Source organism: Bubalus kerabau, chromosome 7, assembly GCF_029407905.1.
Source record: "Bubalus kerabau isolate K-KA32 ecotype Philippines breed swamp buffalo chromosome 7, PCC_UOA_SB_1v2, whole genome shotgun sequence".
Taxonomy (NCBI): domain Eukaryota; kingdom Metazoa; phylum Chordata; class Mammalia; order Artiodactyla; family Bovidae; genus Bubalus; species Bubalus kerabau.
Window position 1 is genome coordinate 73,181,605 of NC_073630.1, and position 21,331 is coordinate 73,202,935.

Below are 21,331 nucleotides of genomic sequence, written 5' to 3' on the forward strand. Positions count from 1 at the left end.
TTCACATACTTCCTAAGCACTTTATGTATTTTCTTTAGAGCATGTCTGTCTTAGTAAGCCTCTTTCAGGGCATTGACTACCATTTTTCATCTCTCTGTTCTCAGCCCTTTGTCCGTTTATGCCTGGCACATAATGACTATGTCGGTGAATAAAATGACGTACACATATCGGGAGGAGGGTGAATACAATAGAGAAAAAATGATCTTGAAAACTCTTGGTGAAACTGTGCTAGCTAGATAGGTTTTGAAATGGTTAAAAATCACCCTTTATCACTATCAAGGCATTGATATGAACATCTTTCTAATTAACATATCCATTGAGGTACCTTTACAATGTAGAATGAAATATCTTTAAGATAACTTTTTCTTGCTTTATCAGCTATTTTTATGCATAAGATACACAGGTACATAGTTTTCCGATTTTGCTTGGTGAGATGAAGCAATGTATCAGTTCAGGATGTGAGCATATGCTTGATTCAGACATTTGTTTTGTTAGATGTGTTAAAATCATTTCTAGTCTTGGAATTAGGTAGTTTAAAAATTCTATTGCCTTCGTTTTCCTTATTTTTCTGTACTTGATTTTTGTTTTTTCTTTCTTCTTTTAGAGGTCGTGGGGAATCGGATTAATTCTTTCATTCATTAACTGACATTCTTTGAATCCCCGTTATGTGCCAGGGACAAAGTTGTGTGCTGAGGATACAGAATTACTCATATACTATCATTACAGATTAACCATATAATAATTGTCACCTTAACTAGGACTGTGGTTGGAAGTTTAAAGTTTTGTGTAAAAAAAGTGCAGAAAGAAACTCAGTAAGATTTATTAATCTTTTTTCTCTAATAGCTCCTAATAATATGACTTATACATTGTAGGCACCTGGTAAAATTTTATTGACTAAATAAGTGAAGGTACAATGGCACCCCACTCCAGTACTCTTGCCTGGAAAATCCCATGGATGGAGGAGCCTGGTAGGCTGCAGTCTATGGGGTCGCTAAGAGTCGGACACGACTGAGAGACTTCCCTTTCACTTTTCACTTTCATGCATTGGAGAAGGAAATGGCAACCCACTCCAGTGTTCTTGCCTGGAGAATCCCAGGGACGGGGGAGCCTGGTGGGCTGCCGTCTCTGGGGTCGCACAGAGTCGGACACGACTGAAGCAACTTAGCAGCAGCAGCAGCATGGCACCCCAGTCCAGTACTCTTGCCTGGAAAATCCCATGGTTGGAGGAGCCTGGTAGGCTGCAGTCCATGGGGTCGCTTAGAGTCGGACACGACTGAGCGACTTCACTTTCACTTTTTACTTTCATGCATTGGAGAAGGAAATGGCAACCCACTCCAGTGTTCTTGCCTGGAGAATCCCGGAGACGGGGGAGCCTGGTGGGCTGCTGTCTCAGGGGTCGCACAGAGTCGGACATGACTGAAGTGACTTAGCAGTAGCAGCATGGTCCATACATATGTTCGTATGTGTGTAGTATATGTTTCAAGTTTGTGTGGTGGGAAATGTGCTGTTAACTTTAGTCAAAAAAAGTGCACGAATTGTGTTAAATTCAAGGGCACTACTTTCCAGAAAGTTAAATTGTTTCTGATGTAGTTAAAATTAATATATTTGAGATAGTACTGTTATCTCTTGAATGCACATGTTCACAAGGTAAGGAATGTAATGCAAAACTTAATAGGAAAGAAGCCTAAAATGAATTGCTTTGCTAGAGCTCATATAGGTTTACTTTGCATGAATAATACAGTGTTTATAGAATACTTTGAGTTTAATTTCAGACACAACCATGCACAGATTCTACTCAGTTTTTATTGGTGCTAAAAAGTGTTAATCGTTAAACCATGTTTGATTTTCAGGTTGCTAGCTGTAGGGCATCAGGAGTAATGTTTACCTAAATCTGACTAAAAGTTCAAGGCCAGAGAGGGGAAAAGAGGTGGAAGAATTTTGTGTTGTTCTGAATTATCCCAGAAATAGTGTTCTCTGGAAAATCCAAGTGAAGTATAAGTAAAGGCTGTTTTTCCTCAAGACTGACATTTTAGCAATATGGCATGTAGTATGTGTTGTGTTACAAATTACAGAGTCATTGTTTTGAAAATTACAGACAAATTTCAACATGTTTTTTAGGCTGCTTAATTGTGGTCCAGAGGGAAGGCTGGTCATTCTAGGATATTTGAAATGAGCTCTAATGATTTCCAGGCCCAGAAAAACCTTTGTGCTGCAGCTGCTTATCGGAGAAGGGGTCTTTATATTTTGAGTATGAGACCAAATCTTCCACCATCTGTGGGAACGGTCCCATCAGATGGCTTGCTTTCAGAATCTTAAAGGCCTCAAACCTAATAAAAATTGGTGGCAGGGTGAGAGGGAAAGAGGTTACAAATGACAAATTGTGAGATAATTGACTTTAGTTATTTTTATGTAAATCCAGCTGGAATCATTACAAAGAGCTTATTTAAAAAAAAATATTTTTGGCTGCACTGGGTCCTCCTTGTGGTGCACGGGCTCTTTGTTGCTGTGCACGGGCAGTAGGTGCATGGGCCTCTTGTTGCAGTGGCTTCTCTTGGTGTGGAGCACAGGCTTTAGAGCGCTGGGGCTTAGTTGCCCTGTGGCAGGTGAGATCTTCCTGGACCAGGAATTGAACACATGTACCCTGCATTGCAAGGTGGATTCTTAATCACCGGACCATCAAGAAAGCCCCAAGAACCTCATTTTTAAAGAGGGTAACATTAATGTTAATATTTGGCATGGTAGGTAGGTGCGAGTTTATTCTCCTTTTAGAAACTTTATTAGTCAGTTACCTTTACAAAAAGGGTTCCACTTCTGAAAACTTTAGCATTAAATTTAATGAAGATGATGAACCTGCATGTTAGTGGCCGTTTGTTGAGGGCCTGCCTACTCTTGTTCCAGACACACTTTATATTCTGCAACAACCCTGAAAAGACTGTTGCCAGTTTTACAGGTGAGAAAACTGAGTAGAGAGGTTAAGTTACTTACCCTGGACCATAGCAGAGTCAGGATGCCCCTGGGCCTGCTCTGCCTAGACTGCTCTTGCTACTTCCCACTGCCGGACATAGTGCATTACTTCTGGTGGCACATTTCCATCTTCCCAATACCAAGTACATATTTATGATTAGAAAAAATTATTCTCATGTGTATGTGCGTGTGTACATATATATATGTATATATGTCTGCATATATGAATACTTTTAAAAATAAAAATGTATCACAGGCAATAATAACTTGGTCAGCAATATGACTTGGCATTAGGTATAACACTCCTGAATTATCACTTTTGCTAAGAGACCACTGTTAGGTTGATTGGTTTTTATATGGCTTATACTTCCCCCTGATTCTGTTTCCTGTTATTCTCTGAGATTCCTTAGCATTTTGATGCTGTGTACGAATTACTAATTTAATAATTTGTATTACACATAATATTTCTAGAAACCATAGCTCTTTAGCAACAGTGTTCCAAAAGATATTTTTATTCATTCTAAAAGAGTTTACTGATATTAGGCTGTAGAGAATGTTGGCCTGTATGCTAAATAAAAAGACTTGAAGGATTAAGAAAAAAACAGAAGTATATCTCGATTTTCACAAAAGGACCTGAAGAGAGGTGTCAGAAGGTAAAGATGATTATGCTTATAACACTAGCCATCAGTCCCAGTTTCACTAGTCCATTTTCTCCAAGATCAGAAAATGGAGGTGCAGCTTAATATGGATTTGAAGTTATTCCCATGGCCACCTCTCCATCCCACCCCCAGTGACACACACACAGTAGTATTACGTTATTGGGATGTCAGAATTCAAGTGTGTACACAGGCAGTTTTCAGCCCGCATTGTGTGTGGATATTGTGGAAGTTGTTTTGGTGTCACACTGTTCTTAATGTTTATACTGCTTCTTTAGATGAATATACTCTTATGTGATTCAAAAACTTAAGAACCTTATCTGTATTTGAAAGCCAAATAGTTTTAATATGTTTTTAGAATTTTAACTGTCTACCTATGATTTTATAAATATAAGAATTTTGGTTGGAAATCTGAGATAAGCAAACATGCTTTTAATTATAAAAAGTAAAATAAAGTGAAAGTCACTCAGTCTTGTCCGACTCTTTGCGACCCCATAAACTACAGTCCATGGAGTTCTCCAGGCCAGAATACTGGAGTGGGTAGCCGTTCCCTTCTCCAGGGGATCTTTCCAACCCAGGGATCAAACCCAGGTCTCTCGCATTGCAGGCAGTTTCTTTACCAGCTGAGCCACAAGGGAAGCTGCAAATTAAAATTTAAATCAGTTTCAGCTCCCAATTTCTGAAGAAAAACAGCATTGTTTTTATAAGATTTCTTCCCTGTAACAACTGAAAGCATAGAAAAAACTTGATCCTTTAACATAATGTGTAATTATTGTATATTTTGTATTGTATTAGATCTAGTACTAATTTGGGAGCAGCATTGTTTTCCTCTCAGTTCAGCAGACACATACTTGGCACTTGTTCTGTTTAAGGTGCTAACATGGGGACTTCTGGACTCAGGTCACCTCTTTTGTAGTTTGAAGTCGTTCAGAATCAACAGTCCAGCTGTCAAGAGTACTTGTTTCTATTCTGTTTCAGTGATGAAGAACGATACAGATACAGGGAGTATGCAGAAAGAGGCTATGAGCGCCACAGAGCAAGTCGGGAGAAAGAAGAACGACACAGAGAAAGACGACACAGAGAGAAAGAGGAAACCAGACACAAGTCCTCTCGAAGGTTTGCTCCTTAATAAAATAGTGAATCAGTTTGAAGCCAGGGAAATTGATTTGACTTCAGGAAGTAGAAGCAAACATTGCCAATAACCACTAGAGCATATATGTGTTCCTAATTAGAAGATCAAGAGTAATCTGTTAAAGTAGTTGGTTCTTTTATAGATTTCAACAAAGACCTTGAAATCTAACAAGATTATGTTTAATACCCATAAGCCAAAATTAGCATGAAATGAAAAATATATGAAAATTATACTTACTACATTATCTTGAGCAGGAGGGAATTTGTCATGAATCAATTTTTAGTAGTAAATATTATTAAACAAAGCAATGTTCAGTTTAATCAAAGAACATTCAGGGCCCTGTAGTCTCAAAAAAATGTATTAACATTTTAATGTATATTGTTTGCCTAAAGTCAACTCTAGAAAGTATTTCCTGTTATGATTTAGTATTTTAGTTTCTAATTTGTAATTAGTCTTTTAGAATAAAGCATATGGTCCCTACTGGCCCTCTCGGCACAGCGGGCATTGTGTCAGTCTCATAATCTAAAGTATGCGGGCCTTACTGTTCTAGTATAACAACAGTGAAGCTGAGCATTAAATGTAAGTATAATCCCAGCATAGAAGTCACATAAAATGTGATTACTCTCCAAAATGTATTTGAGAAAAAAAGTATTAGGTTATTTAAAACCCATTGCTATACCAAGAATTTACCTAAAGTGGGTTGATTTGTCACTACTTATGTAGTTAAACATTAAGAAAAATATGCCTTTCTTTTTTTCTTCAGCAATAGTAGACGTCGCCATGAAAGTGAAGAAGGAGACAGTCATAGGAGACACAAGCACAAAAAATCTAAAAGAAGCAAAGAAGGAAAAGAAGCTGGCAGTGAGCCTGCCCCTGAACAGGAGAGCACCGAAGCTACACCTGCAGAATAGGCGTGGTCATGGCCTTTTGTGTATAGTAATGCCAGAAGTAGATACTGTAAATCTTGTTATTTTTCTGGATAATGTTTAAGAAACTTGCCTTTCATCTTGTTCTGTTAGTATGAAAATTTAATTTTCTCTTCCAAAATAAAAGAGTGAATTTTTCATGTTAAGTTAAAATGTTTGTCTTGTAATATTTAAACAATAAAAAGGCGGTAATGACTTTGTATGGAAGAAAGTAATGTGAATGAGTTACTCAGCAGAGAATTTAAAGAGCTATGTTTAGCGGTGTACATACACAATATCTGATAAAAGTCAAGGTTCCCTCTTGGCCAGTTTTCTTTCTTTCTTTTTTTTTTTTTTTTTTTTAACAGCTCAAGCAGGCAAGATTTATCGGGCAAGCAGTACACTTTTGGGGCAAGAGAGTGGGCCAGCCCCCACAGAAGAGGTCTTGGCTGGTTTTCTTGACTTAATCAAATACCAGTCTCTTATGAGGTTGCACTGCAAAAGGCATCAAAAGGTACCTCTGCGTATTGAGATTAAAACTAGTCTTTTCTCATCACTGTTGTGGCACTGTGGTTTTGCATATTAAAAAACTCATATATAATTTTGATATCACAGCTTTTTTATAGCAGGTTTTCAGTGTTCTAAATTTGGGTTTATGGTGAAACTAAGTGGGGAATTTTTATATCCACGGTAATAAAATCTAATGGCATTTGGGTTGCCTCTAAAATAACTTGTAGTTTCTAGAGAGCAGGCACATGGACAGATACTCATCACTGACAAAAATCTGAACTGCCTCACTGCCATCTGCTATGAGCCAAACCAGGGTCAAGGCGGTTTGGCCTTTTCTTGATGCTTTTTCAAGGCTTATTGGTTGAGCAGCATGTTGGGTTTTTACAGTTACTAGCTATATTGTGAATGAAAATAAATGACAAGAGCTTTAGTAATTTTCTGTAACATTTAAGAAAATACTAGTTTACAAAATTCTGTGAGCATTTTTAGGGATAACCCGTAGGAGGTGTTTGTCAGTGAAGGTAACAACATGGCTTTAAAAGAATGAATTACTAGGAACTTTTAAATAGTGATGGTAGAAATGCACTTAGTATCACATACTAAAGGACAGCTATATAATTTTTGAAAAATATTTATTTCTCATTTGATGAACACTTTTCAGCAGTGCACTTTTATAATCCTGTGTCTGGAAATTGTTTTTAAAATGCCCATAATGAATGCTTTACAGACCTCAGCACATACCAAATTTTAATTAAACTGTATGATTTAAATTCAGTGGGAGCATACAAACCATGTCAGCTGTTGAAGAGCTTTATAGTGAATAGAAAATTTTAGCTGTGGAGTAATGAGAAATGTTCCACACTGCATAAAAATTAGTAATGTTTATATTTTGAGAATTACATTTTCTGAGGTGTAATTGGTTTTCATAAGATCCTACTTTTCCTGATGTTAAAGTTTAATATTTTTACAGTGTAGCCTTCAAATAAAAAAAAAAATTGACAAGATAAATACATTGTTTCAACTTAGCTTACTTGTGATTTCCTATTTTTCTATAACCCATCATTCATTCTATAAAAAAGTGCCAGGCCAAGAAGCAATGGTGAGAGTTATTTTTCCTTTAAGTTCTTTTAGCATCCTTGCCAAGCAAGCATGGATCATTCCTGTTGTACTTCTACCATTGACAGCCAGAAGAATATCACCACATCTAAAAAGTAAATAAATGAACAAGGAATATGATTAACATTTTGAGCCATAGCTGAAGTTAATGCAATTTTTATGGTGGTCCTAGTTTTTGCTACACTTCTCAGTTTTGATTATATTCTAATTAAGATTCTCCCCACACCCATCACTTAAATTCTATCAAATTCTATTATTCAGCTTGTTTTAGAAAGAATTCTAAAAGTATCAGAAGTTGCTGTATGGGATCAAGAATAACTTAATTTTGGATTTCTTGGGAATGGAATGCTACATAAATGTTTCAAATTTATGACCAATAAAAAAAGGCATAGTAAATATATGCCTTATTTCAAATGGGGCCAAGCTTTTGCACATAAAAAACACAATCTTTGAATATAAGTTTTTTGTTAAGCAGTCATTATTATTACCTGATTCTCCCATCATTGTATGCTGGTGTTCCTTCAACAATGGATTTGATAAAAAAAGGTTTGTTTCCATTGTATTCTTCATAACCTCCTACGATGCAGAAGCCTAGACTTCCAGCTGTATTTCTTCGTAATATAACATCTTTACAGTTATACAGGTACCTTAAATAGAACAAAATCAATGTAAATGCACAGTTAATTTGAACTCATAGTAATTAATTACTGTGGTTCATCTTCCATTCCCTTTATTGGTATTATTAGGGTTAATAGCACGGGATGGGTCTCACTCAAAATTGTCAGAGCCCAGTAACCTTTGTGCTAAAAAAGCTGGCTTTTTCTAATTGAACTTATCTTTTCTAAACACCCTTTAAAAAATGAGGCCATCTGTTTATTACATTCTGTTTATATGTCTACTAGGAAAGATTCATTTTCTGCTTGAAGATTTAACCCTTCAATTTATATTAAAAAGTTAGTTATGCCTAAATCTTTACTGATGAACCACATTCAAGCATACGTACAGTACCATATTTTTATTATAGATATAAATAATTTTTAATGAAGGAAATTCTTCGAATAAATGGTTAATCTGAAAAATTTAAAACATAACCCTAATTAATGCATTGTCTGAAGTATTATTTTGACTTACCAGTTTATACATAGTTCTACATATTTGATAGGTTATAGAGAAGCATTCAGGCCACATAATATAGTGAGTGGAGATTGAGGTACATTTAAAGATAATAAGAATGATTCATATCAAAGGGGGAAAAAATCAGCGGTAAATTGAATTAGAAATAGAATGACCACAGGTCTTCTGTAAATGGGTAGAACCTTCAGCTAAAATAGAAAATTAGATTGAGGAAGCTGGTCCTTTATTATTCAGTGGCAATTAGATCAGTGTTAACATAGATGCAAGCTAAGTACAAAACTGTGTTACAGTTATGACAGGTAATGTCAGGAGCTAGATTGGACTCCAGAATCCCCAGGCCAGCGTTTTGAAAGGAAATTAGCATTTTCATGTTGGTAAAAATCAAGATATGGTGATTTTGTTTATAAACTGTACATTAAAATATTAACTGATTTTTGAGAAACCAATAAAAATCTCTTGCAAAATTTTTTTAGTGATAAAATTGGTTATTGTTATCGACCTTGCTAATCAATGTAACTTTTTCTTGGCATTTCGACTCCCATTTGAAGTAAAATAAGATTTGGGTTTGATGGTGGGTAATTTTAAAATGTAGTACTAAAATTCAACTCAGTTTTTTTGTTTAGTATCTGTCATCATAGAGCATTTACAGTAATCGGTTTCACCAGCTGAAAAGTATTGATTTCATTACATGAAACAACCATATTTTTACTGTAAAATGTTTATCTGCTGTATTTCACAGTAGGACTTGATGTTAGTAAGTTCACCTTACAGGAGTCGTGGAGTTTTACACAGTGCAACCCTAACAGCTCGTGTTCATAGCAGGTAATTGTTCCCCAAACCCCAGAGCACTAATGTCCTCACCTATGCCAGTACTTGGGGGAAAGCAGGTGGGTGCTTCTTATCCAAGGTTATGACCAAATATATCTCTATATTCTTTAAAATATATGAACGGGTACAAAGAGACTTAAGTATTTCTCATCCTTTTGACTGTATCACCTTGACTCTTTTATTGAATATTTTATCCCATGTGGACAAGCTATTACAAATAACCATCTAAAATTTTTATGTGCCAATAGAAAATTTTCAGCATAACATTGTCATAAGTGTGTCTTTTTTCTTAGACTCTTGTTTTGATACGAGTATACCATGCTCTAAGCACTTGGTATATATCAGTGAACAAAACAGGTGAAACCCCTGCCCTGTGTAGCTTTATTCAAGAGAATTTCAGTGTTAACTAATTTAATTTCATTAAGTGCTTTCCCTTCAGTTAAGTATTTATTTCATTATAGCAGTGAGAACTCACTATGTTAAATTCTCAGAGTCAGATCTTCATCAGTTGGGACTAAGTTTTAGGGCATTTTTTTCTTAAGTTGAATTACTTCACTCTCTACTGGGAAGTGTGGCAGCTGTCTTGATCAATGTTGAGGATATACCCTTGAGAAATTAATTTAAAATCTAAATTTAAATGTGAGCTTTTTTCCTATTCTCAGTTCTCTAAATATAGGCCTAGTTGTGAAGATTTGTGGAGAAGGTAATGGCAACCCACTTCAGTTCTCTTGCCTGGAAAATTCCATGGATGGAGGAGCCTGGTAGGCTACAGTCCATGGTATCGCAAAGAGTCAGACATGACTGAGCTACTTCATTGGTGAAGATTTAGCATAGTGCAAAGGATAGTGATTAGATCTGGTAACAGAATGCCTGAAGAACTGTGGTCAGAGATTCATAACATCGTACAGAAGGTGGTGACCAAAACCATCCCCAAGAAAAAGAAACACAAGAAGGCAAAGTGGTTGTCGGATGAGGCCTTGAAAATAGCTGAAAAAAGAAGAGAAGTGAAAGGTGAAAGAGAAAGATACATACCCAACTGAATGCAGAGTTCCTGAGAATAGCAAGGAGAGATAAGAAACCCTTCTTAAGTGAAAAATGAAAAGAAATAGAGGAAAACAATAGGATGGGAAAGACTAGAGATCTCCCCAAGAAAATTGGAGTTACCAAGGGAACATTTCATGCAAAGATGTGCACAATAAAGGACCAGAAACTGCAAGGATCTAGCAGAAGAGATTAAGAACAGGTGGCAAGAATACACAGAAGAACTATACAAAAGGCCTTAATGACCTAGATAACCACAATGGTATGGTCACTCACCTAGAGCCAGACATCCTAGAGTGAAGTCAGGTAGGCCTTAGGAAGCATTACTTCGAACAAAGCTATGGAGGTGATGGAATCCCAGCTGAGCTATTTAAAATCTTAAAGATGATGCTGATGAAGTTCTACACTCAATATGCCAGCAAGTTTGGAAAACTCAGCAGTGGCCACAGGACTGAAAAGGTCAGTTTTCATTCTAATCCCAAAGAAAAACAATGCCAAAGAATGTTCAGACTACCGTATAATTGCACTCATTTCACATGCTAGCAACGTAATGCTCAAAATCCTTCAAGCTAGACTTCAGCAGTTTGTGAACCATGAACTTGCAGAGGTACAAGCTGAATTTAGAAAAGACAGAGGAACCAGAGATCAGATTGCCAACATCTTTTGGATCATTGAAAAAGCAAGGGAATTCCAAAAAATCTTCTGCTTCATTGACTGCGCTAAAGCCTTTGACTGTGTGGATCACAACAAAGTGGAAAATTCTTAAACAGTTGGGAATATCAGACCACCTTACCTGCCTCCTGAGAAACCTATACGCAGGACAAGAAGCAACACTTAGAACCAGACATGAAACAATGGACGGGTTCAAAGTTGGGAAAGGAAGTACGTCAAGGCTGTATATTGTCACCCTACTTATTTAACTTATATGTAGAGTATGTCATGTGAAATGCCAAGCTGGATGAAGCACAAGTAGAAATCAAGATTGCCAAAAGAACAAAAACCACCACAATACTGTAAAGTAATTAGCCTCCAATTAAAATTAAAAAAAAAGATTGCTAAAAGAAATACCAGTAACCTCAGATATGCAAATGACACCACCCTAATGGCAGAAAGCAAAGAAGAACTAAAGAGTGAAAGAGGAGAGTGAAAAAGCTGGCTTAAAACTCAACATTTAAAAACGAAATTCATGGCACCCTGTTCCTTCACTTTATGGCAAATAGATGGGGAAACAATGGAAACATTTGACAGATTTTATTTTCTTGGGCTCCAAAATCACTGCAGTGACCGCAGCCATGAAATTAAAAGGCGTTTGCTCCTCGGAAGGAAAGCTATGACAAACCTAGACAGCATATTAGAAAGCAGAGACATCACTTTTCTGACAAAGGTCCATATAGTCAAAGCTGTAGCTTCTCCAGTAGTCACGTATGGATATGAAGGCATGAATAAGGCTGAGCACTGAAGAACTGAGGCTTTTTAATTGTACTGGAGAAGACTTGAAAGAGCATGACAATTTTAAGGACTTCCAAAAAAGAACCACACCTCTAAATGTCAGAGTGTAGACTGTTCCCCCTTTTGCTTTCGAAAATTACTAGAACGCCAACTAGGGATCATGCAAATAAATGTGAACTCCATGTTAAAACTGAAGGAGAGCCACCAAAGGCAGTGAAAGTCAGACTGTAGATGGAAGTGAGGCTGCCTACACCAGGGGCTTGCAAACTAAGCCCTCAGAGCCCTGAGCCCATGGTGAGTGCCCCTCTGGCGTGCCGAATGCCATTCTGCAGACAGCACCAGACCCAGTTTGGCCAAGAAGAAGGGCATGAGTGAGGCAGTGAAAACCCAAACAGATAACCCACACAGGACGCATGCCTGGAAATGCAAGAATTAGCAGCCTGTCCGAAGTAGCAGCCTGTCCTGGTGGTAGGGTGGGAGAAGGGTGTATACTGTGAGTGGCCCTGCAAGGCAGATCTTAATTGGCTTGAGAGAAGTAAAACACACAACTCTATCATAAAGAGATGTTTCTACCACCTGGAAGATGGTCCTGATTCCCTCCTTTGATTATAAAGTTCCAGCAAATAGCCACTCCAGGAAAAATTTAGCTCGAAAGAATGAACCAGTAGAGACACATGATAAAAGAAAAGATGGAAAGTTAGCAGTAAAAACAGTAACAGACAAAAAACAACTCACCAGAAGAATGCTGCCACAGAAAAGAACTGCTGCTATAGACAAGGAAATTTATACCACCAGCCCTTTTACTATGAATTTAAAATACTCCTGAAACAGCGGCTCTATAAGAGATAAAGGCAGAGACCCAAGATTCCAAGGGGCGATAAAAGACAAGATGAGAGGAAAAGGGTTGAGAAGAAAGAAGTGGAAGAGAAAAAACAGAAATATATAAGTGCCTACAAAGGCAAAGATGAATGACTGAAAACTTTGGAGTATGAAGAGGCAGTCAAACAAAGCAGAATGAAAGTGAACAGATGAAAATGATTCAAGAGAAAAGACACAAAACAAAAAGATAACAAATACACATCTGAACTCCCTGAAAAGAAGAACCCAAATAACAGAGAACATTTATCTTGAATGTTAGATGCAAAGAGCAAGCCACATGGCAAAGGAAAGAAATGAGACGGACCTCATTTCTCCACATCACCACTCAGTGCTAGTCAACAGTGATACATCACCTACAAAGTCCAAAAAGAGGTGATGAGATAGTTTCATAACCAAGTAACCTGTCATAGGGCTGTACAGATGCAGCATGATTTCCTTAACCAGTTCTTACCAGTAGTGGGCATGACAATACTACAGTGAGTATCACTGTACCTTATGAATTCTTTTCTCAGCATTGCTTGTGAAAGCCAAGAGGGAAACGACCCAAGTGTCCACTACCAATAGGACTGGCTGAATCAATATAGCACCTCATGCGAAGAGTTGACTCACTGGAAAAGACTCTGATGCTGGGAGGGATTGGGGGCAGGAGAAGAAGGGGACGACAGAGGATGAGATGGCTGGATGGCATCACTGACTCGATGGACGTGAGTCTGAGTGAACTCCGGGAGTTGGTAATGGACAGGGGGGCCTGGCGTGCTGTGATTCATGGGGTCGCAAAGAGTTGGACATGACTGAGCGACTGATCTGATCTGATCTGATACAGGAGAATACTCTTAGCCGTGGAGAGGAGGAGGCAAGCGGATGTGTCCTGATGTGAAATGATACCAGTGTATATTTGTAGATTTTAAAAAGTATGATATAGCACATTGTGTGTTACCATTGTATGTGTGTGTGCATCTGTACCTGGACCAGGGGTCAGCAAACTACAGCCCAGCCCAACACCCAATTCTATAAATAACCAGCCATACCTATTCATTTATGTGCTGAGCATTTACTGTTTATGGCTGCTTTTGCACAACAGCAGAAATGAATAGTGGCAACAGAGACAGAAAGACCCTCCAAACCTACACTCTGGCCCTTTTCAGAAAAAGTTTACCAACCTCTGACATTGACACTCCCTGAAATACTGCACAAGGAACTGGTAACCATGACCTCTGTTGAGCAGATCTGAAGGGCAAGGGCTGGGAGAGTCACTTTCAGAGGGTCACTCTGTTACCCTTTGGTGCCTCTGCATGTTCACTTTGCTTATTACATGACTGCAAGGAGATAAGTGGATGAAGGAAAACAAGAATTGGCAGGGTGACAGCAAACCAGTGTTGTCATTTCATGCTTTCTATTCTTAAAGGAAATGAGCAAAATTCACGTTAGACTTCTGGCAAGAGCAGGGAAGCGACCTTCCTGGTTGTCCAGTGATCAAAACTCTGCAGTTCCAATGCAAGTGGGGTGCGTTCGATCCCTGGTGGAGGAACTAAGTTCCTGCAAGCAGTGCCACAAAAAAACAAGTAGGGAAGTGCTGTGCCAAGGTCAAGGTCAAAAGGTAGAGGGAGAGAAAGCCATTCACTTGGTTGTATTTGGACTGAAAAAACATCTCACATTTGCTCTGCTTTACATGAATGAACAAGGAACTTCATTGTATGACACATAGCTTTCAAGTTCAAACATACTTCAAAATGATCTATTTTAACAGACTGCAGGCTTAGATTTTTTTTAATATAACTTTAATACTCTCTTCCACTTAGGCTCAGTTTTAAAATTTTTAAAGACTTTTAAACTCAATGCTCAATTTTCAACCTAAAATATACTCATTTTTAAAAACATTTTATCAAGTGAAGGCTCAAAAAGGAATCCCGGTTTGTATTTAAGGTAAGGTGGTTTTTTAAAACCTCATTTAAAAATTAGAGGCCAACCTGTTCCCACCCCCCAAATGTACTCAAACCAAGCATCGTACTTTCATTCATTTAATCCTTGGCCAGCATGTTGTCATCAGCAATGCCCATGTTTAACATTGAAATCACACATTTGGGATTTTTAAGGCGATCCTTCGTAGGCCAAGAAGAGTTCACACTCTGATGCAGGTGAGCAAACCTCAAGTTTATCTGTCCTGTGAATATTTGATTTCTGTATCTAGCCCTGAGCAAGGTTGCTCCCAAATCTTTTCCTGAACTTCTAAAACACTTAACTGGCTTCCCTATAAGGCTCTAGTTACGTCTCACTGGAATGACAACCCAGCTACTTCCTGAAGGCTTACACAAGAACTTTACAAGAGTAGGAACTAAGGAGAGGTGATCTGAGCCAGACCCTCAGTCACACATGCCCCAGCATCTGCGCAAAAGGAAAATGTGCTGCTGTGTCGCTTTGTGTCTAGCCAGGGCCACCCAAAAGCTGGGTGAAGAGGGGAAGAGAGGGGAAGCCACGGAAGAGTTTCGCCTCTGCAAGTTCCCAGTGCTGCCGCTAGCCAATTCGGAAAACAGGACCTTCCTGTGGCTCCGGGGTGTGTGAACACAAGCCCCTTCTCCCTGTCCGCTGGGCTTCCTGCTGCATGTATGACCCACACCACCATACATGGCAGCCCTGTAAGCTCCTCAACAGGAGTGCCCATATTCAGGCTTTCATTCCTGCCTGAAGATTACTGTGTTTTCAGTTACAAAAGGGAAGACGAATTATTTCAAATAGACCCACAATCACACATGGGTCTCATTAAGATTGTTAGTGCCCTGAATCAGCCCAAGAGAGTGAAACAGTGGTCTATGAACTATAATTGTTTCCTCCCACACCTCCCCAAGGATGTCACATTGGAACTCACCGCGGTAATTCCAGCCACATGACCCAAGAGGGGAACCAGTCGCTGGGTGGGGCTGTGTCGTGGTCAGAGTCCAGGGCTGCCAGGCTGCTGTCGTCTTCCTGGGGCTCATACTCTTTGACTTCCAAAGCTTTCAGTACCACCGAGGAGGACGTGCTTTTCAGTAAACCAACTGCCTCACTCCGGCTGACCTCCGTCAGTTCAATCCCATTCACGTTCAACAAAATGTCACCTAGGGGCCAGAGAAGCAGAAGCCATTCTTAGTGAGGCTGCAAATGGGAACTTTTGCTGGAGAGGATAAGGGGCAGGGCTGACCGGGATGTGGAAAAGTGAGGGCAAAGGACACCCTCGTGACGTGAGGTTGGTTCTCACATAGCAAATTGTGAGCAGCGTGCATGTTGCAAGGTGTTGAAAAGGTGTGTGTCGGGGGGAGGGCGGGGGGTGGGTTTCTAAACGTACATGTTGGTATTTGGCTCTTGCCTTTAAAATGGGAAGGAAGGGAGCGGGAGGATGAGAGGAAGACAAAATAGCCACATTCACTATTTAATCAGAGAAAACCTATTTTTTTTCCCCCCTGCTCTCCCCCCACCCCCTATTTTTAGCACAAAGGCAGAGCAAGGTGGCAAAAGCTTACACAGAGCCTGGCATGTAGTAGGCACCCAATAAATACAGATCGAGTGAATAAATAGGCTTCCCATGAGATTGGCATCTCTTAGAGTACCCTGGATCACATTAAAGTAGTGAAACTTTTCACCAATGAGAAAGTATCTGGCTTAGTATTTTCACTTAATATTCATTGAATCAAATCATTTTTCCTATCCAACCCATAAATACAACAGTTCACAAACAGTTTCATCACTGGTCATTCCAGCAAAGAATCACTTAGAATGAACAGAACCAAATTACTCCACTTAATAGAGGCAGCTTGCTCGTAATTACAGTTCTTCCCTATTAATGCTTGGCATCCTTGGCAGGTACTCACTTTCCCAGCAAGCAACGTGGCCCACCATCAAACCACATGAACCAAAAGGGGTGAAACCCAGTCCAGCAACTATATTCAAACCGATCATGGTCAATAAGTAAGAGATGTCCTGGCCAGATCACCCTCACATTCTCTTGTTAATTCTGGAAACAGTTACCTAATCCAGGAAGCCACACTAATTCCTCTTAACACTCTGCTGCCCTAGTTCCTTAAGTCTCTTTACTTTTTACCTGTTTTTATTCTTCCATCTCTGCTTATGACTCCTCCGGGCTCAACACTGATGACATAGATGGGCAAATCCCACTCTGTGTGTGATGCGCCCCCTGCAACGGTCATGCCGAGTGATTCACCAGGGTCTTTTCGGACACTTACCACTTTCTCGTGACAAGTGACCACAGGATGGAGGGGCTAAAGGCACAGACGAAAAAAAAAAAAAAATATATATATATATATATAGCACATTTGTTCACAAGTGGGTTTGAGTTGCTTATATACAAAAACTACCAAAATTGCATAAACATGTGATGGAGGTTCTTAGAGGAAGGGCAGGGAGGGGGGAAGAGTTGGGGGAGAGAGATGCAGAGAACTCACTTGGTCCTCACTACAGAGTTACATTATCCCAAATGCCATTGGCTGACACGGAACATTTACATTTCAAATGGAGACGTAAAAAATGGAAAGAGGAATAGGGTGAAGACCACTGGAGAAATATTAAGCATACAAAGTGAACTGCACCTGAAATTTTTCATGTGACTCATTTATTCCTGATATAGTGAGTCAACATTTCATGAAATTTGTCACTCATGAATATCAGCACTTTTTTCTAAGTTAAAAGAGTAACCATATTTAAATTAAATGGTCCCAGTTTAATTTATTCAGGTAATCACAGAAATCCACAAAGAAAAATAATGAACCTCATAGATATTATCCTCTAAAAACTCACCAATATCTGGGTTTTCCCCAGCTGACAACTTTATTCTTACTTTATCATTCTAAATAATGTGCAATTATACCCTTTAATTTTATTACGTAAAATATACACATTGTATTAATAGAATAACTTCTAAAATTAAGAGAATTGTGATTTTGATTCAACAGCACAAGACTAAAAACATCAAAGTCATATGCAACATTATCTTGAAAGCATTAAGAGTGAGTCAAGGAATATATATCAGTGAATATACATCAATATATATTTTTCTAAAAAGTTATTCTCTTTCCTGCTTGGGCAGTGACCAAGCAGATTAAGTCAGCGTGTGCACTGCAAATAAATAGTTTATAACACCTGATCAAACCTCAAGGAGGTTTATGGTTCAAAACATAGCTGATAGTTCTATCTAAAGAAAGAAAAAATTTTTTAATTTGACAAAAATAATCACGTCACAGAACAAAATGTAAGCGTGCTTCTGAAATAAGAACTTATATTATTAGCTTTTGCATTTTCATAAAGGAGCTCTGAAAGAAAAAGTGGTGGAGGTGAGTACTGGGCAGGGCAGATATGGGTGAGAAACCATGCTTTCCATCTTTTGAACTCTGTGAATATATTATGTATTCAGTAAATCAAATGGGCTGTAATCAAACTTCTGTAAATTTGATGGTTTTCATAATATAGAACTAATGCTTGCATGCACAGAATCAATTTTTAATGCTTCATTATGAAGCAAGATAAACAGGATTTTTGAGGATTTATTACCTCATGATTTCCTATGGTTTTAAATAACCCATGTCTCTTGTAATGGTTTTATTATATACAGTAATGCCATGTGAGTGTATCCCTAGCACTGAGCATAGCATTTAACACATTGATGACAATAAGTACACATCTGTTGAATAAATGGATGGATAAACTGCAAGTTGCCACACCTTGTTTTTGATAGTAATAGAATAATAAATTGGAAATTAATAATTATAGCAAGGTATATGCTGCAGTTAGTACTTCTAACATCAGGGGTGTGTTTAAATAAACCTTAGAACTTTGAAGTGCCCTGTAGCGATGGGTTGTGCAGGTGAGCATTAGTTCTCTCCCACAGAGGTAGCCACACTGTCAGTCGTTCTTCAGCTTTTCAATTGGCTAAAAACTTCTCCGTCTTACAAATCTTGGTTTGCCTTCTTTGGGTATTTGAATCATTAAGTGCCTACTTTAAAAAAGCCATATTGCTTCCTAAACAAAAAAAACTTGAGTAGGGTCATGAAAAACTAAATCATCAAATATCTATATGTTTTAATTTTAAATATACCACTGTGTGTGTGTGTGTGTGTGTGTGTGCGAGAGAGAGCAAGAGAGAGTGAGAGAGAGAGGACATTTCAGAAGGCAGATAGAACTATAAATTAAAATGAAAATAATTACAATTTCCCACTAGGCCAGTCTGTTATGTATGTTTTCCAGGAACTGGACACATGACAGAAGGTTGCAGCAAAAATTTGATCAGATTACCCTATTTCCATGATTCATGATGGTTAGGTGGAAGGGATCATAAAGCCACGGTGCTGGTGGAAGCCGCATTCTTAGTGGTTTAATGAACCAGAATATAATATGGTCTAGTTAACTCACACTAAAACTTTAAATAATTGAGCTAATAAGCCAGTTTTCCATTAACAGATATCATTGGTTTAATTTAAACACTAATGGTATTTATTATCAAAAAGACACCAGGTAGTCATTATCCATAAAAGGTTTTAGCAGGAGGTACTTGGTTTTTCTAGATTGCTTATTGTAAACAAACCTAAAATTTATGGATTTATGGTGTATGGCTGGCTGGCTAGAAGAAGGTGAGGTGGTGTAGCCTTGCAGGCTATGTAGTTAACAGTATACAAAGCAGAGATATTCCAAAATAAAAAATCTGCATCCATTGCTCAAAAACTCAAACTTGTGAGTTGTTCCAAACTGAAACACAGCCCAATATAGAATGTAGGCATTCCTAATATCTGTTGCAAGAAGAATGGGCTACCTATAAGAGTTTAGTGACAAGTGATTTAATGAAACCAGGTCTCAGGAGAAATGACAGCTAGAAACTCATTGCCATCACAGTAGGATGCCAAGCCAAGGCACAGGACTAAGCAAGGTTTGTGTTACTTAGATACCCATCCAAATGGGGAGGGTACAATACTGCCTCTAATAAAAGCCACAGACAAAAGTACACATTGGCCTGAGTCACCTCACTTAAAGACGCTACAAATTGCTGACCTGAAGGAGGCATTCTGCCTAGAGATGCATTCTGCTTCATCCACAGTGTTTTAAAATTTTTCTGGAATTGAAAACCATAAGGACATACGCTCTGTAATTTGTCCCAATCCCCACCACTCCCTAATGTTACATGAACGTGAATGTTTTTATTATATTCCTGGGTATTCTTGCAAAAACACACTAAAAATAGAAGGGGAAACAACCCTGGTGGTCCAGTAGTTAACGCTCATGCTCCCACTGCAGAGGGCATGGGTTTGATCCCTGGTTGGGAAACTAAAATCCTGCATGACTTGTGGTGCAGCCAAAAAAAAGATAGCAGAGAATCATTCATTTTCAGGCAGATTGGGTACTTCAAAAGCCAGAAACCAAGCCACCTTCCTCATTTCAACGTGAATGGGAACCGTCCTTAAACAAATCGCCTGTTTTAAAAATAAGACATCCATTTGGCTTAGACTAGAAATTAGGTCCCATATGAGGTCTGGTTTTCACGATCGAGTTTCAAAACACTCCTGTACCTTTCCCTCTCCTCCTTGGACAGGAGACACCTGTTATCTCACCCTGTCGCGAAGATGGGATTTGGGGCTTTTGTTTTACAAGACAAGTCAAACAGTGTTTAAGTGATGAAGTCCAGAGATGACACTTAGAAATGTTCAAGTGTGCAGGCTTCCCAAGAAAGAGCTCCCTGCAGGACCAGTGGACATATCCCGGCTGGGCCTCACCTTGGGAGTGTTGCTCCTGTCCCCTGGCCCCGGGGACTGGCTGCCGTTGCTGTTCCAGCTGGCTTCCTGAAAGATGTCAGGACTGTGCCGCCGAACCTGGCGGGACACGACGAGGTGAACACGCCTTTCACTGGCCTGCGTGATGAGACACAGGTGTTAGCCACTTGGAGCTTCCATCCTAAACATCCAGCACCAATGACTTAGCGAGATGTCAGTCTGGTTTTACTTTTCTTTTTAACTTTTTATTTTGTGTTGGGGTATAGCCGATAAACAGTGTTGTGATAGTTTCAGGTGAGCAGCAAAGGGACTCGGTCAACATATATGCCTGTATCCATTTTCCCCCGAGGTTTTACCTTTTTTATGGAAAAAAATGATTTCCCACATTCTCCATGATTATACCCACTTTGTAATTTGGCAAGAACTTGAGTTATTTCCTTTATCCCTATACTTAAGGTAACGAACATCACTTCAAAGGGAGAAACTAAGGAACATTTGACTCATTCAACAGTCTTTGAAAAGACACTGTTGGGCATTGCTAACTTATTTTTAATGAACTGCACACAAGCCACAACTGAAGGACTTTCCAGCTAGAACAGAGTGTACTGTGTAAAATTGTAGCCTAGTCCAAATCCCAGACCCAAGGTCTAAGACCAAAGGTAAAGAGTAAAGAAAAGAAATGGAGTTGGTGACGGCAACACTCCCACTGCAGGAATATGAATCCTGTGAGCAACAGTTTCAAACATCTGAGTATTGGAAAAGATGAGCATTTCAGAAATCTGAGGATGACAGCAGGCTCTAACACAACCTGATTTGAAGGCCTTTCCTGATCTTTTTTTTAAATGTGACAATCACTAACTGTGTTGACCAGTCCTCTCTGCTATGTACCCTGACAAAGAGAAGCTGCACTGCTTATTAGGAAGGTTGATTCCACACCATAAACCTACCAATTGGCTCTCTGCCACTGAGGAGTTT

The 21,331-nt window shown here is 38.9% G+C and overlaps 2 protein-coding genes across 23 annotated transcripts in view; one reads left to right on the top strand and one right to left on the bottom strand.

Moving 5' to 3' along the window:
* Positions 1 to 6,372, top strand: part of FIP1L1 (factor interacting with PAPOLA and CPSF1) — a 66,799-nt gene extending 60,427 nt beyond the window's left edge. For all 14 annotated transcript variants that reach the window (XM_055588586.1, XM_055588582.1, XM_055588575.1 and 11 more), the window contains 2 exons: positions 4,599 to 4,736; positions 5,516 to 6,372. In XM_055588586.1, coding sequence (XP_055444561.1) covers positions 4,599 to 4,736; positions 5,516 to 5,742 — 365 coding nt within the window. In that variant the 3' untranslated portion in view covers positions 5,743 to 6,372. The remainder of the gene's footprint in view (positions 1 to 4,598; positions 4,737 to 5,515) is intronic.
* A 374-nt stretch (positions 6,373 to 6,746) lies between these two features.
* Positions 6,747 to 21,331, bottom strand: part of LNX1 (ligand of numb-protein X 1) — a 188,131-nt gene continuing 173,546 nt past the window's right edge. For all 9 annotated transcript variants that reach the window (XM_055588570.1, XM_055588564.1, XM_055588565.1 and 6 more), the window contains 5 exons: positions 20,360 to 20,494; positions 16,687 to 16,864; positions 15,478 to 15,706; positions 7,772 to 7,930; positions 6,747 to 7,371 (listed from right to left, as the gene is read on the bottom strand). In XM_055588570.1, the coding sequence (XP_055444545.1) occupies positions 7,236 to 7,371; positions 7,772 to 7,930; positions 15,478 to 15,706; positions 16,687 to 16,864; positions 20,360 to 20,494 (837 nt within the window). In that variant the 3' untranslated portion in view covers positions 6,747 to 7,235. The remainder of the gene's footprint in view (positions 7,372 to 7,771; positions 7,931 to 15,477; positions 15,707 to 16,686; positions 16,865 to 20,359; positions 20,495 to 21,331) is intronic.